The 15,366-nt window shown below is 53.4% G+C and overlaps 7 protein-coding genes across 7 annotated transcripts; 4 read left to right on the forward strand and 3 right to left on the reverse strand.

Moving 5' to 3' along the window:
- Positions 1-493: 493 nt before the first annotated feature.
- VTN49DRAFT_3178 (uncharacterized protein) lies at positions 494-2,105 on the forward strand (the record flags this gene model as incomplete). The annotated part of the gene is made up of 3 exons (XM_069410985.1): positions 494-581; positions 626-994; positions 1,045-2,105. 3 exons carry the CDS (start codon positions 494-496, stop codon positions 2,103-2,105), a joined length of 1,518 nt encoding a protein of 505 aa, XP_069268456.1.
- Positions 2,106-3,391: 1,286 nt separating this feature from the next.
- Positions 3,392-6,826, forward strand: VTN49DRAFT_3179 (uncharacterized protein; the record flags this gene model as incomplete). Its single annotated transcript, XM_069410986.1, has 4 exons — positions 3,392-3,465; positions 3,577-3,764; positions 3,832-6,741; positions 6,792-6,826. The coding sequence occupies 4 exons, from the start codon at positions 3,392-3,394 to the stop codon at positions 6,824-6,826; spliced, it is 3,207 nt and encodes a 1,068-aa protein (XP_069268457.1).
- Positions 6,827-7,250: 424 nt separating this feature from the next.
- On the reverse strand, positions 7,251-8,540 carry VTN49DRAFT_3180 (uncharacterized protein; the record flags this gene model as incomplete). The annotated part of the gene is made up of 2 exons (XM_069410988.1): positions 7,251-8,440; positions 8,507-8,540. 2 exons carry the CDS (start codon positions 8,538-8,540, stop codon positions 7,251-7,253), a joined length of 1,224 nt encoding a protein of 407 aa, XP_069268458.1.
- An 870-nt stretch (positions 8,541-9,410) lies between these two features.
- On the forward strand, positions 9,411-9,886 carry VTN49DRAFT_3181 (uncharacterized protein; the record flags this gene model as incomplete). Its single annotated transcript, XM_069410989.1, has 3 exons — positions 9,411-9,512; positions 9,574-9,729; positions 9,785-9,886. The coding sequence occupies 3 exons, from the start codon at positions 9,411-9,413 to the stop codon at positions 9,884-9,886; spliced, it is 360 nt and encodes a 119-aa protein (XP_069268459.1).
- Positions 9,887-10,549: 663 nt separating this feature from the next.
- VTN49DRAFT_3182 (uncharacterized protein) lies at positions 10,550-11,842 on the forward strand (the record flags this gene model as incomplete). The annotated part of the gene is made up of 4 exons (XM_069410990.1): positions 10,550-10,772; positions 10,841-11,115; positions 11,181-11,339; positions 11,399-11,842. The coding sequence occupies 4 exons, from the start codon at positions 10,550-10,552 to the stop codon at positions 11,840-11,842; spliced, it is 1,101 nt and encodes a 366-aa protein (XP_069268460.1).
- Positions 11,843-12,076: 234 nt separating this feature from the next.
- On the reverse strand, positions 12,077-13,924 carry VTN49DRAFT_3183 (uncharacterized protein; the record flags this gene model as incomplete). Its single annotated transcript, XM_069410991.1, has 4 exons — positions 12,077-13,522; positions 13,580-13,666; positions 13,733-13,779; positions 13,846-13,924. The coding sequence occupies 4 exons, from the start codon at positions 13,922-13,924 to the stop codon at positions 12,077-12,079; spliced, it is 1,659 nt and encodes a 552-aa protein (XP_069268461.1).
- Positions 13,925-14,605: 681 nt separating this feature from the next.
- On the reverse strand, positions 14,606-15,237 carry VTN49DRAFT_3184 (uncharacterized protein; the record flags this gene model as incomplete). The annotated part of the gene is made up of 2 exons (XM_069410992.1): positions 14,606-14,749; positions 14,824-15,237. The coding sequence occupies 2 exons, from the start codon at positions 15,235-15,237 to the stop codon at positions 14,606-14,608; spliced, it is 558 nt and encodes a 185-aa protein (XP_069268462.1).
- Positions 15,238-15,366: the final 129 nt, after the last annotated feature.

Here is a 15,366-nt window from a genome sequence, read left to right on the forward strand (position 1 = left end):
AAATGAGTAGAAATCTCAGTGTATCATGATTCTGGAGTATTTAGGCATACAAGTTGGCCCATGGCCGGAGTACATGAAGCGAAGGATCTTTCCTGGAACAAAGCTTCACGAAGGGAGTCCCTGGGATCATTCTAGTTGGTGCCATGGTGCGGACGAGCAGTAATGGCTTAGTAGTGGCGGTTGAGGTTCTGTTGGCAGTGCGTTGTAGCAGCAGCGTGGGGGGGCCAGAGCAGGAGAGGTGTGTAGGGGAACTTGAAGAAGAAAAGAGGATGATAAGAGGTCTGACTTTATACTGCCGCTGTTTCTGGACACAGAGGGCAGGTGCAAGGTGGTGAGAGACAAACACACAGCCAAGGAAGGCGCTAAACACAATACCCTGAAGGAAGGAGCCGGTGGGAGCCCATGAGTGGTTTCGCCTCACGATTTCCTCTATCGCGTCCATCCGGCAGACGTCACTTTGGATGCTTCGAGAATCAAAAAGTGAGAGTTGAAGATGGCGCTCAGTGGTAGCCCGTCGCAGGCTCAGCTTGCCCTTGCAATCGCTCTTGTCAATTCAAAGCCGTCGGAAGTATCAATACAAGGTTGGACTGCCCTAACTTCCCAAGCCTGGCTAATTCGTAGGCAGAGTATATCATGCATATTCGCTCGCACATAAAGCAACGAGGGCATCCTCTCGGAAACATCGGCCAAGCCACGTATTTCGACAGTGTGGGCTTCTGGAAAACGGCTTATGAAAAAGCCAAAAATGAACAGACCAGACTCAGCATCCGGATTCAAAGTCTGGAGCAGCGTGTAGCATCACTCAAGCGAAAAAGTAGCGGCGATGACGAGGCAGCTGAAGAACCTGCGGAGCCAACGTTGAAGGGCGATTCAACATCGGCAGGGCTGCCAAAGAAACGGCCGAAGAGAACAACAGCCTTGGACCAGTCCAATTATGCGCTGACATTTGACAATGTCGATGATCTTCTCTCCAAATTGCCACAGGCTGACCCTGGTACGCGTGCCAGGCATGAATGTTGAGTCCAATCTAATCAAGCCTTCTAGATATTGAAACATTGATGGGGATTCTATGGTCCCTTCAGACTTCCCTGAGAAAGAGGCAACGGTACTCGACGATTGCTCGTCATGCCCTTGGTCTTTGCGATACTCTGACTTCCGTAGCTCCGGCCATTATTAAGCGAAAGATCTCTACTTCAACCTCTTCGAGTCACTCTAGGGATTTCCCGCAGCATCAGCATGACCCGGCAATGATATTCCAGGTCCTTGGAGGCGTCTACAGAGTCCTATGCCAGGCACTAAATAAATTGTTTAGCTCCACAGAGGGCCGGAAGTATACCGACCAGCTTATCTTTCAGCTGATTTCGCTGTTCGGAAAGATTCTACATGCTTTAGGAGAACGGTGCCTTTCTCGAGCCATGCAGGGCCCAGTAAGACACAATAGCCGGCCGTCAAGAACAGGAAAGAGTGCTTCCGATGAGTCAGGGAAAAACTCTCCGGAGGATGCCATCTCCGAGCATGCCGTCCGGCTGCTTGCGTCAATGATGCTCTCCTGCACCACTTCAGTCAAATCCTACGAAGACGTTTTAGAAGGATATTTATATATCCTGCTCACGCGCGTGGGAACGGTGCTTTCGGCAGTCGTATTCAAAGACCTGACTTCGAATCCCGATTTACGTATGGAAACAGAACAGCTTCCTCTTCCGGCAGGGTTAGTTGACGTATCATCTGGCGGCAGCACCATGAACGCGACCGAGGATGAGGCGCGCTATCTGGTTTGGCTTCTAGAGAAGGCAATGGCAGTAATTTACTCAGTGTCAATGCAGCCGGCTTCCACGGAGCCCCAAGATCGCGAGACCACCAAAAGCACCCTTCTTCGCTTTGCTAAGAGACGGCTGCAGAGTACCGTGCTGCGAGCTGCTCTCCGAGATGATGAGCCGCTGTTCCTGGATTCATTGACGGCGCCAACTGCAAGTGGGGAAACAATGGAGCCATCTGCCGATGCAGACCGGCGACTGGAAGGGCCCACTACCGAGTGGTATCCTCGTGAGGTCTGGAGACTGCTGGGCTGGGACATTCTCGAATCGGTCTGGAAGAATGGAAGATGACCGAGGCCGCTGCGGTTCATCTCATGGCAGTAACATGTTAAACAGTCAGACATCTTGGCTCTTTCAAGTCCGGTAGTCTACCGGCAACTGTCATTCCAATTCCATGGGTATGGTAAATGAAATATTGCACTTTGTGATATTCGATCGAGATTCTATCTGCGATTCCTATGCTTCGTACCGTTGTGATAGCAGAGTTGAGTGAATCGATGGGGGTGTTGCGATGGGGAGAGCGAGGGTTTGGAGCGCCCATCATTTGCCGTCTGCCTTGGCCGGTTGTCATCTTCTTCAATGTTGATAGATCAAATGTCTTCGGCCCTGCGATTCTCTGCTCTCTTGCTGTCCCTTTGAATTCAGGCAACATGATCGTTGCGATGAATTGGCATTCCATGATCCCGTAGAGTCCCGCAACGAGCCAACCCATTCCGCTCACACACGACTTGTATTGCCCGTCAGGACTGGCCCTCTCCAAAGCCCCGGACAGCTCGATGGACCGGGAAATTGGAAAAAACACTTTTCTCCGCAAGTTGCGATCGTCAACTGTCAAAGCTGAAACGGGATATCTCTTGCCTCAGGCATCAAGGAACAGAGTCTGCCGAATCCCATGGACCCCGGTCCATGTGTAAGTGGGGAGGGGGGATCTGGCCAATCATCGGGCCGCCGAGGAAGGACCATCGATCCTTGGCGGGAGTGGAGAAGCCAGGAAGGGGAAGGCTGCTCCGTGCGCAGCTCGGACCCTCCGAATCAGATCCCCTTTCCCAATCGAAATCCTAAACAAACCCCCTGAAACTCAAACCTTCGCTTAGTCACCACATCCAGAGTCAGTGACGGCCTGAGGAATACCACCCGCCGGCTTTTCAATTCATTCAATCAGTAACTACTAATCAGTTTCATTTCGCTGAGCGTCCGCCCGCCAGTCCTGCAGGGGTTCAGGGAACTCTCTTCGACTCCATGTCGTCGTGATCTCCTTCTCCCGTGCGCTCCCTTCGTCCTCCGTTCTTTACCTCTTCTGCCTTTTTTTCTTCGGTTCTCTCCGTTCTCGTTTCTCGTTTTCCGCGTGTTCCCTCGTTATTTTGGTCCCATCCTCGACCAACGCCCCTCTTCCATTCCATCAACAAACGCCGTTATATCCGTTCCAATTTATTTCGCCAATCTCTGCGTCCCACGTCCCTCATTGATTGAGGTGCTTTCGTTTCGTCTCCTGAACACCCGCCGCGGGCGAAGATCGGGTTCTCTCTGCGCATTGCGGTCCTCCCTCTCCGGGGCAGTCTCTCAATGCTGCATCCGTCATGTCCCTCAGTGGGTTAGATGATCCTTCGGTCATCGACGCCTATCAGACCGCCCTTGCCGAAGCTGGAGGATGGTGAGTCTCCTGGTTCGGGGTCCGGGCCGCGCTTGCGCATCAAGCCAAGGCCCGGCGATGTTCGAATGGGGATGAAGAGCCATGCTAACGGGCGCCGCTTGCGTCTTCCAGGTTTCTGCTCAAGTACGCCTCTAGGGATGAGGTCACGCTCCTAGGTCGCGGTACCGGCGGCGTGCCGGAGTTGCGCGCCGCCGTGGAAGCTTACGAAGAGATATCGCCTCTGTATGGATTTCTGCAATATCGACGAAGGAAAGTGGTGTTGAAATATGTGCCCGAGGGGACGTCACGATTGCTTCTAGGTAAGGTTTTCTGCATGCTCTGATTCCATAGCCGGTCGCACAATGCTAATGGCTCGATTGCATTCAGCGCGCACCACCGTGCAGTTCCAGTCCATCTTGGACAAGTTTTCTCCCCAGGACACCGTTTTCAATTTCGCTTCCTCGACCGAGTTGACGGAAAGTGCCTTGTCCTCCGCTTGTCTCCTTCATGCCGCGTCCGCGTCGATCACTTCGTCCAACAGCTCCCTTCGTCGGCGCCGATTGATGGAAATCGCCGAGGATGCGGAAGAGGGCGGCCAGCAGCCCGCGGAAGAGAAGCCTGCTCCTCCACCCCCTCCAAAGGACGAAAGGCGGAGAAGCCAGCTGTCGGAGGCCACTGCCGTCCCACCTCCCCAGCCTCCTCAGACTCAGGAGTCGTTGAGACGGCCAGGTACGGCGGATTCTCGGTCGGACGCTGTCTCAGTGAAGTCGACCACACGGAAACGGTTTCTGGAGCAACTAGCCCAACCGCGCAAGTCGTCGCAGTCGGTGCGGCCCTCGCTACAAGAGCTCGATTACGCGGCGCCCGTGCAACAGAAGGTGAAGCTGGGCCCTCGGCCATCCGTGGACATCAACGGGCGGCCACGCACTGCAGGTAGTCTTTCTCGCAGTCAGGATCAACGCCCTGTAGCTGCTCTGCCTGCCGGGGTCCGTCCACGCAAGTCGCCAAACACGGCGCCTCGACCCAAGTCGCACCATGACGCTCCTGTGCCTTCTCTTGCTTCCTTGAAGAATGCCCCGCCCGTTCCACTATTGATCCCGCCTCCGACCATTGGAGTGTCCCGACCGCCGTTGTCACCGACGGCAAAATCCATGACAGCGGTCCCGTCCTCGGGGATGACACCGGAAAAGCAGCGATTGATGAAGGCGCTGGAATTGCGGAAGAAACAATTGGAGAAGAGAACCGAGGAGCTTCGCAAAAAGCAGGAAAAACAGGAGGAGGGGATCGGCGCTACCCCCAAGAATCTGGATGCGGCGGGTTCAGTGGAGAATACAGGGACCACCGACAATGCCAAGACGTCTGATATCCAGGGGTCTCCTTCCACACAGGAGCAGTCAACTTCAAATCAGACTACCCCTACTTTGGGCCTAAAGGCCATTGACGATTCTAAGGGGTCGCCCACACCGTCGAAACCCGACTCCGCTGTGGAAATGGGAGCTACTTTGGACTCGCCGTCGCATCCCGATGCGAATGCCGCACAGGAGACCGTCGAATCGACGTCTTCCCAGGGCCAGTCGACCGATCGTCCGGGCATGCCAGAGTCACGGCCACCAGTACAGGAGGAGCCAACCCCTGAGCCGGCCCCTGAAGCCTCTGCTTCGCAGCCCTCGGAGGGGTCAGCCGCTACGGAAATCGAGCGAACCGGGACCGATACGCCGCATCAGCAAACTGCACAAGGCGAGCCTGAGCCGACCGGTCAGCCATTGCATATCGAGCAGGAACAGGACCATACCGAGCCAGGAGAGCTGGATGCGGATCGCGAGCATGCTACTCCAGCTGAAGAGCCCTCCTCTCCTCAGCCGAAGCAGTCAGCAACGGTCGAGTCGACGACGCAGGAGGGAGAAACACCCGAGCTTCCCAGTGGCCCCACTGTCCAGGTTACTTCGGAGCCAGAAATCAAAGTCGAGGCTCCTCGGCCAGACACAGCTCAGTCGACAAAATCGAAGGAGGAACACCTTGAAGCGAAGCAAAGACGCATCGCTATGCTGGAGCCGATCCAGGTGTCCACGCCAGAGGTTTCGGATGAGGACAACCTTCTGTCGGACGACTCGTTTATGTCGGAGCTCAAGACTGCGACGGTTCAGGAAGCCAAGTCCGTGTCCATGGAAAAGACGCCGATTGCATCTGGCAGCGATCACCCGCAGCTAGATATTGGGAAGAATCGTTCGGTCTCCAATCCAACTAATTCTGCGCCAGCCTCTCGGTCCCCATCTGTCCAAGGGCGCTCGGTATCTGCAAACCATGCCGAGAGCAGCCAACAATCGCGCCCTCTCCATATGCTGGTGGCCAAGAAGGTGAACGTGTCGTCGGGTATCTCGAAGCGAATCAAAGCTTTGGAGAGGTTTTCTGCCAACCGCGAGACGTCGTCCACGGCTGCTCCTAGTATCCCCGCCTCTAGTCCGGCCTCCTCTGCATTTGATAAATTCCGCAGGCGCGCATCAACGTCGAAGGATGGGAGTCTTTCCTCCACCACTCAAAATTCCAAGACAACCTCACAAACGTCGACGGTACCCTTCCCCGAATTGCCGGGAGCAGAGTCGCGCAGCAGAAAGAACTCCGTGTCGGTGACTGCCCGGATTGTGCGGGAGCCGTCCAATGCGTCGACCACGGACATGCCAACGGACTCGGGTGCGCTCAATTTGCAGCGCAGCGAGCTGATCGTGGAGCAAACCAGCAATTCCGTGCCGAGCCCTCAACAGGACTCGGTCACTGCTTCCTCTCCCCAGCTGTCCCGACGCGGCTCCGTTGCCAGCCGTACATCAACCCGTTCCAAGATGGAAGACAAGTTGGCCTCGAGCCCGGAGGAGAAGAAGTCTCGTGCAGCGCGGCTGATGCGTCGCATGTCCTCGTTTACGTCGCAGCGAAAGAACACTGTCAGCTCCACGTCGTCTAAGGATTTGGCTGTGGCTGAGACTCATCAAGAGGAGGAGAGTCGGCCTGTTCTGCGGCAACCTATCGACATTGGAGAAGTCAATGTTCAATTCCCGAACACGTTGCTTTGGAAGCGGCGGTTCCTTCGAATTGATGACCAGGGATATTTGATTCTGATGCCGAGCAGCTCGGACTCGGGATCGCGCAATGCTGTGAAGCGGTATCACTTGTCGGAATTCAAGACACCCTGCTTGCCGGACGAGGACCGACAGGAGCTCCCGAATAGCATTGTCCTGGATTTCCGGAACGGAAGCACGCTCCAGTGTGCCTGCGAGTCCCGGAAGGGACAGGCTGCTGTTTTACGAAGTGAGTGTTGATTTATCTCGCCTGCATGGATCGATGACTGACTGAAATAGCACTCGTCGACGCACATACAGCATTCATTCATTAAGAATGCTGGGTGCCAAGGCAACATTTTTTTCCAGATCCCCCCCCTATCTAATCTGTTCATAGACCCTTCCTGTTTGCATTCCTCTCTTATACCCCCGGCACTACTACATACAGATTTTCTTCATTCGTTTTTTATTTCGTTTTTTTACAAGACGCAATCGTTTGGAGACGATTGCTCGGGATCCACGAGTCTACGAAGGTGCTTTTCTTGCGGCATGTATTGTTGGTTAGACGTTGGAAAGTGTTTTGAGGCTTGGACCGTCTTGTCAGTCATTGTTTCCGTGGTTGTGTGTGTTCATTCTTTTTAGATTTCTTGGGCTCTGTACATCCTCCTATTCTGAAAATACATAACTCATATTCTAGACAAAAAAAACCCATTTTTTTGTATTGGACGTAAAATAGATGATGGGTATATGTTTTTTTGTTCATTTAGTATCCACTGGATGTTTCCTCTGCCATTCCTCTAGAAACCGTCGTACTTTGGGTCCCCAGACCTCCTCGCCCTTTTCAAGGTCTTCGTATTCCAGGACCTTATCCGGCTCTAGAACGTAATTCCACTGGCGCGAGCGTACCAACGAACTCATCAGTCCACAGCTCCCCACGGCCTTGCCGAGGTCATGGGCAAAGGAGCGCACGTAGAATCCGGATGAGACGGTCATGCTGATTTTGACGGCGGGAGGGGATGGAGTTGGTTGGGACTGGTCCGGTTTGTTTTCCTCGGAAGACTCGGGCTGAGCGGTGGTTGATGATGATTCTTTAGGTTCAGCTGTAGAGTCCATCTTGGCTTTCTTTTGTTGTTCAGACTCAGCAGCAGCATCGCAGTCTGATGCTGGCGGTGGGGATTTGCGCTTTTTGCCCTTGCTATCGTCAGCGTTGGCGTCAACGTCGGCACCGGCATCGACGTCAGCCGGGGGCACGGTGACGTTGTTAGAGTCGGCCTCGGCCTCTGAATACGCCAGAGGCACAGCGGCGTCCTTGTCAAGGAGCTTTTCCGCAACCGCCTTCTCGTCCCCAGCCAGTTCCGTCTCTGGCCAGCGGTACTCGTGCGTTCCGGGCGGGTACCACTCGAGGATGCGCAGGTCATGCACATCAACCTCGCGCGCCTTGATATCCACCGGTGGCTCAATTCCCTCTCGCGCATATTCATATAGCCGTTTCCCCTGTACCCTTAGCGCTGAAAAGATCGGCGGCCGCTGCAATATCTTCCCACGGAACGCTCCCAGCGCGGACTCAACTACCTCGCGCGTGATATGCTCGTATGGCGCCCGCCGCACCACTTTTCCTAGACAGTCATACGTATCCGTCTCCGCGCCGAACAGAATCACGGTCTCGTACGTCTTGGTCGATTCGAGAAAAGAATTGAGGTACTTGGTTCCGCGTCCGACGCCAGTGACGAGCACACCGGTCGCCAGCGGATCGAGCGTGCCGCCATGCCCAATCTTGACCTGTACAGGGGCCTGCTTCTTACGCTTGCGCTTCCGCTGCCAGTTCGGGTCCTGTTGCCGCCGGCGTTTCTCCTCTTCGATCCAGGGACGGAAGGTCTCGGAGTGGTCAAAGTGTTTCTGAAGGTGGCGGAGGACATCTGCGGAGGTGACACCTTGGGGTTTATGGACGGCTACACAATGTAATTCTGTCAGTTCTAAAAGCTCTTGCGAATATTCTCAACAGAGAGATTTTGTACCGAATACCCCCTCGTAGATTCGCTCGCCCGACATGCTTTTACGGAAAAATTGCACGCCGCGGCGGAGGGGTCTCATTGAAGCTTGGCTTTTTCACTCAATGCATGGGCCGGCCCGTCGCGTTGCAGCTGGGTTAACCTATAGTGAGGTCATGAAAAAGATGGTCTGCAGACGGGTAGCTTTAACCTCTGTATTGAAAAATTACCGACACAATACCGAGAATTACACGATAAGGGCGCCTTATCGCTTATCGGATTGATAAGATTGGATTCCTTTGAACGCCATCCTAGTTCATCTTAACTTCATAGGCATCTTTTACTCTCAAGAGATCGTAATACGATCGTGTTGTTGGACCAGTGCAAAATTTTGGCAGATATCTGATTGCGTATATGCGCCTTTATTGCAACGTGCTCTGGAGGACAGAGCCCATTCTGCTGCATCGTGTGCATCGATCATTTGGTGACATACAAAGTTGCTGATTCTACCCCATGTTATCCATTGCATTAGCTGTTATGACTGATCGCGCCAGGGATGAGCTGAAGGAGGCCGGGAATTTGGTTATAACCAGCACATCCCCCCGGACGTGGGATGATTTTTTGTCTCTCCTGGGTTGAACAGAGCGTTCCCGTGTTTCTGTGTGTCACGTATTAGGAAGGGTCTCTGTAAGCATCCCAATTGCCGTTGTCTTCGGGGCATTGCACCGTTGTGTATACATTTACTACGTATATGAGAGTGAACTTGCGAGTTCTCTTATATGCGTAATTGAGTGAGAGCTACAGATTAATTCTATCTCGTTGGCAGTTTCTATATATTCCCTGGTGACTTTTGAGTCCTGCACGGAGTACCTAGTCGCTTGATTAACCTCCTCGATAAGTGCCTGGGCAGGTAGCTGAGAATGTTGACTTGATGCGCTTTCTGGTTCGTCAGCATCGTGAAGGATTTTGCAGCGAGGGTGAAACCATCGATGAAAATCCTGAATGGCCGGGATTTGACGATTTGTGTGAGGAGGTCAGCATTCTTGACTTCCATATGGTATCAGTAATATTGAGGAAATACTTATGGTAAACAGTATGTCGAGTACACCAACGGCAAACGCAGAGATACCAAGGACGCCGCGGACGTGATTTTCAGATACCGTCATTTCCGCTTGAAGGAGATGGAGCAAGAAGGGGGCGTAACGTGGGCGAACACGAGTGTGTCCAAACGTCTGCGGGTCATGGTTGGGGTTTGTTTTTACCTCTTCAGGTCAGTCAGGGGGGCCGTATGCTGATACTCGGCAGGATGATAACGATGAAGACATATCTAACTGGCAGAAACCCCGGTGCTGTCGGACACCAGTTGCGCAACCTCGATCCGTTTCCAACTTTCCCCGCTTCCCATGACAGCCAGGCCAACTTGCAGATGAGGCCTCAATCTAGTATTCGAGGGCATTAGCACAGCTCGAGACGTGAATCATAATTGACACAACTCTGGAGGTGGTATTTGGGCACCTCCTCCCCTCTGATATTGACTTTCGGTTTATGAGAATGTGTGCGTGAATGTTGCTTCATCTTTCAAGCCAGAAGCCACTCCGCGATGGGAGGGTTATACACGTTAACCTCGCGGAGATGATGCCTTTGGCTTATGGACAGCTGCATGTGGTGTAGTAGTTCTGAGCTAGTAATGAATTCAGCAGTGGTTGGTTCAAGTGGAGAGATTCTAAGCATCCTTCGTAGGTTGCGCCGTTTGACGTGCTGCGGCTGAAAGGGCTGCACGCCGCAGCGATTTTGTCTTAAGAATTGAAGCTTGGCCTTCTGCTAAATGCATGAGCACTTCGCGTTGCAGTTCCTGAGGTCGTAGACGTTGATTAGCCCGACGACAAGCTTTACCCGCTGTATTGAAAGATTACCACTCAATACCGAAAATTACGCGATGAGCTTGCCCTTATCGCGCTGATAAGATGAAGTCAGGCCATAGAGCCTCATGTTCATCTTGCTGAACTCTCTTTTCAATACTACTCTCATGACATCGTTCCGCCGTGCTTCCCTGCCTGTGATACCGTAGTCATGACGACCCCTAGAAAAGAGACGATACCCGAAGAACAACTCCTCCTGCCGCGCCATCCAGCCGCGTATGAAGAGGACTGGCCGGAATTTATGCTCAGCGACGTTGAAGTCCTAAACCCAGGTCAACCGTCGCAGTATGCAAATCTCTTCCAAGCCTCCGAGCGGAGTCCAGTGCAGGTCACCGGGCGATTGGAACTGCTCCAAGAGTACCAGAAGAGCTTAGGTAAATAACAACTGCACCACTTCATCTTGGAAGTGCTGCCACAGGGAGCCGTTAGCTGAGAGTTTCAGTTTGTGATCCCAATTATCCCAACAAGCGCATCCTCATCGACAATGTTACTTGGCACAGCTACAAGCGAAATGACGACTACAGCAATATCAAGCTCCGGATCGCTGGGAGAGCGGGATGGTATTTGATAACGCACTATCGGCCCGTCTACGCACAGAACGTCCAGGAGGTTAATTTGATGCTCTTTTTGGTTCATTACTACGGAACACGACAACATCAAAAGGATGGGAATACCATCAGTGTCACCGATTTGGCATTTAGGGAACTGTGCGAGAAGGTCAGCATTTTTCTTCCTGGCCCTATTAATACTAGTGATCTTAGGAGGAAGCTAATGGTATGCAGTATGCGGAGCATACGAACGGCATCTGCAGCAATGCCGACGACGCCGCGGACCTGATATACAAACATCGTCAGTTTCTCCTCGAGCGGATGGAAAGGGAAGAAGGGGGTGTGGAGTGGAAGAGAACAGCTGTGTTCAACCATTTGCAGTTCATGGTTCGGGTGTGTTATTCGCTTTCCGCATTTCGTACAGGTGTTGGCTTGCGCTGATACCGGGGCAGGATGAAGAGGAGAGCCGATGGAAACCCCCTCACCCCCGAAAGTCTTTACTACGCCCGAGGTCGAGCGGCAAGCGGCCGACCAAGACACGGCGTAAGACCGTTGAGACAGCCACAGCAACATCTACTAATCCTTCTTTACCATCACTGTCCGAGGACGAAGAGTCATCCGATGCGGACCGCGAGTGGACGAGCGAGAGGAAAAGGCGAACGCCCCCATATTCATCATCATCGGACGAAGAGCCAGACGAGGAAGAACAATGGCCGAGCAGTGGTCGGCAAACCCTTCCCGCTGACATCCTCCGCGACCGAGACCGTCATGATGACACGCAGATGAGGGTCGATCTCGTGGTCGAGGAGCATCAGCGCAGCCGCGGGCGGGGCGTGAATCATCTACTCGACAGGATTCTGGAGAAGAATTCTCTTGCTCCTTCTCTAGGAAGTTGACTGTTTCGACTTGCGAGATTTGGAGGATCGATGTTACTTTATGAGCAATAACTAATATTTTTTCGGGATTAAGTCTATACATGATTATCCGATATCCAATACCCATATGCCTTGACCGCCATGACCGTCCACAACGCCAGCCGCCCTGCCCCCCGCTGTACATATATACTAGACAAAAAGAATACGATCGGATAGTAATAAGATACGACAAGGAAAGAAGAAAAAAAAAAAAGTTTACGGACAGCATTTCCCGCCCGGACATTCAGATCCGCAGCCAAGGAGACACCGACCATCGTTTGCATCGTTCGGCGGGCTCGCGGTGGGAAAATTCAATCCCGATCGCGAGTCCTCCGGGTGCTGCTGTGCAACAGACGGTGGTGAGCCGGCGACAGTGGTGCCGTCCTCGAAATCGACATGGCCGTTGGGCGTAGAGGGGAGGAACTCTGGCTGGATGGTGGACGAATGGATACCGTACGCATGCAAGCAGCGGCGGACCTCCTTGGCGAGGCGCATGTAGCTTTCGCTGCCCTCGTCCTTGATCTCGCTGCTGATGCGGATGTGCAAAGATGCGACGAGTTTCGTGCCGCTCAGCTGCCAAACGTGCAGGTGGTGCGAGTCGACGATGCCGGGGATGCTGTTGATGTCCTCCTGGATATGGTCGATGGACATACCCACGGGTACTGCTTGCAGCAGGATCCGCGAGGCCGCCTTGCACAGCGGGATCGCCGTGCTCAGTATGATCGCCGTGATGACCAGTGAAATGCCCGGGTCGACGTAGTACCGCCAGCTGAAGTCCGTCTTCCAGATGAACAACGCCGACGCGATCACCCCGATGTTGCCCAGCGCATCTCCGAGCACGTGTAGGAACACGCCGCGCATGTTGAGATCTCCGTGTGACTTTGCATGTCCTTTCTTGTGTTGCGCCCGCGCGTGATTGTGTGTTCGGTGCCTGTCCGCCGCTGCTGCTTCGTCCCCGGCGGCTCTGGAGACGTCGCCCGGTGCGCTTGCCGTTTCGTCCGTGTAGTTCCGCACGCGATCACCTGGCCTGAGCAGTTTCGACCGCTCCGTTACCTCGGATTCCTCCTGCTCTTCGTCCCGGCTAGTCTCGGACGATTCATAATCATCCTCGAAACGGCTTGCCTTAATGATGTCCTGGTACCGATCCACCGGGTGAACGTGGATGTTGTCGACACTTCCGAACCCGCGTTGGCCGGATCCGCTGAATGCGCGTGCTCGGCGGTTGTGCACACGTGGCTTGGGCACCGCCGCCACCTCTCTCGCACTCGGCTTGGTGGCGGGACGCGACCGACCCCCAATTACCTGCGGCCGGTCGCCGACGTCTCCTCCATCCGCGCGGGGCGCGCCAACGACGTTCTCCGGGACCACACTAGCGACAGAGCCGCGCTCGTCGACGACGTCGGCCGTGGTGCGCCCTTGCACCTGTCCTTGCTCCGCCATGTGCAGCGCATCTTCCCCATTGCCATGGTCATGTTCATGGAAGAGCAACAACCCAAAGATATTCGACAGCAGACCGAAGGAACCGACGGTCAGGACAAGTCGTGGGTTTTTCACCTCCTGTGGCTCGACCAACCGCTGGATCGCGTCGAGAAAGATGGAAAGGCACAAGGCGACCAGAAACACGCCATTTACCAGCGCTCCCAGGGTTTCTGCACGTTGCCACTGGACGCGCCGTCAGCCATGATATTCAGGAAATAGTCTATCCGCGTTCCGACGTACGCCGTAAGTGTAGGTTTTGGACTTGGACTCTTGATTCGCGACCTTGACGGCCCATAACCCGACGATCAAGGAGAGAACATCATTCAACTGGGAGGAAATTAGAACGCGATCGCTCAAGCAGGTCAACCTGTAACTTGAACAGGGGGTTCGTACCATATGAAACGCGTCGGCAACCAGGGCCAACGAATGAACGGCATATCCTGCCCAGAGCCGGCGTCAGCGCGCCCAGACTGAGCATTCAGGAAATCCTCAAGTCCTATACGCACCTACAGACAGCTCCAGAAGAAAAAACAGGGTATCGATGATCAACAGGAGTATGATCCTGTTGGATTTGGACAAGCCCATGGTCTAGCCGGGAGGAAGCCGTTGCGAGCGGCTTCTCTTTCTTTTTTTTTTTTTTTTTTTTTTTCTTGTTTCCCGCGAAGAATCGATTAAGGGGAAGAGAAATAGTCTCACAATGGAAGAGAGAAAGGAAAAATAGTACAAAACCGGAGAGCCGAGCGGAATGTTGTTCTTTTTCTCTTTTTTTCGCCCCTCACATTGGAAGCCGGAAAGAATGTGGTTTTCCCTGACGCAATATAAGCCTACTTGGATGGCCACCCGGAAAGAATTGATTTTCGGTTATATTAAATAAGAAGGAAAAAAAATTTTTTTTTTTTTTGTTGGTTTTAATAATCGCTTATTCCTGTCAGTGGCGTGGTTTCGGCTTCCGATGGCGGTCTTGTTTTATTTAAAAGTAGAAAAATAAAGGACGGACGATGGGAAATGCCTCAGGCTCTCCCGGTAGTATTCTACATATTCTCCTCGGTTTTAGGTCGGCGTCGGTCTTGTTTTCTGAAGTTTTGTTCGAGACCGATCTGATAACCTTAAGACGGAACAAAGGTTTGAGATATGGGCCAATCGTAGAACAATATAAGCTACAGATCGGTAATCGTACGGTATCGATTCGGAATACGGAGCACCCCTGCTAGTAATTGCTACATCGGAATAGATGCATCTTCAACACATATAACCGGCATCCTAGCTTCATTTCGACAGGAATTTGTTGGCCAAACCCAGCAGGCCACCCCCGGGACCCCCGGTTCCGGTGAGACCGCTGCCGTGGCTCTTGGTGTACATCTTGAAGGCCAATTCCGCGGCCTTGTTGACGGCAGCTTGTTTGTCACCGGACTAAAAGAAAAATATCACCGTCAACATTTCCTCCTTCCATCGAGAAAGAAATCATGCGATAGAACGGTACTTACAGCCTTGCCCTCTGCGGCCTTCTGGTCAAACAGCTTCTCCGCCTGCGCCATCGCCAACCCAATCAACTGGTTCTTGTCGCCCGAACCGCCATGGGATTGTCCCATGAACAGCTTGAGCGCCTGCAGCGCAGCGCCCATACCCAGGCTCTCCGAATCATGCTTGTCCGAGTCGTCTGACTTGCCCTCATACAGCACCTTGTGCGCCTTCACCGCACGTTCCTCGTCCACGTCCTCCTTCGAGAACCGCCCGGAGTTCTCCTTGAGGTAGTTCACCGCCGCGTTGAGCAGATCCGACCGGCTACTGCCGTTCTGTTCGGCATGGCCCAAGATACTCGAGAAGTCGAAGTCGTGGCCATGGCTGTCGGGCCGGAATTGCGTGTCTTGGACGGTGTCTTTGCCGATTCCGAAAGGCATGATGGTTGACTTTCCCTCTGAGGAAACTCTGCTTCTTTTGTAAAAATCTGGAGAAACTTTAAGTCTGATGAAGGAATTGAGGAAGTTGATACAGTTCAAACCTTGAGGACGTGTCTTGTCTCGATACTT

Source organism: Thermomyces lanuginosus (genome assembly GCF_041956635.1).
Source record: "Thermomyces lanuginosus strain ATCC 200065 unplaced genomic scaffold VTN49scaffold_28, whole genome shotgun sequence".
Classification (NCBI taxonomy): Eukaryota; Fungi; Ascomycota; class Eurotiomycetes; order Eurotiales; family Trichocomaceae; genus Thermomyces; species Thermomyces lanuginosus.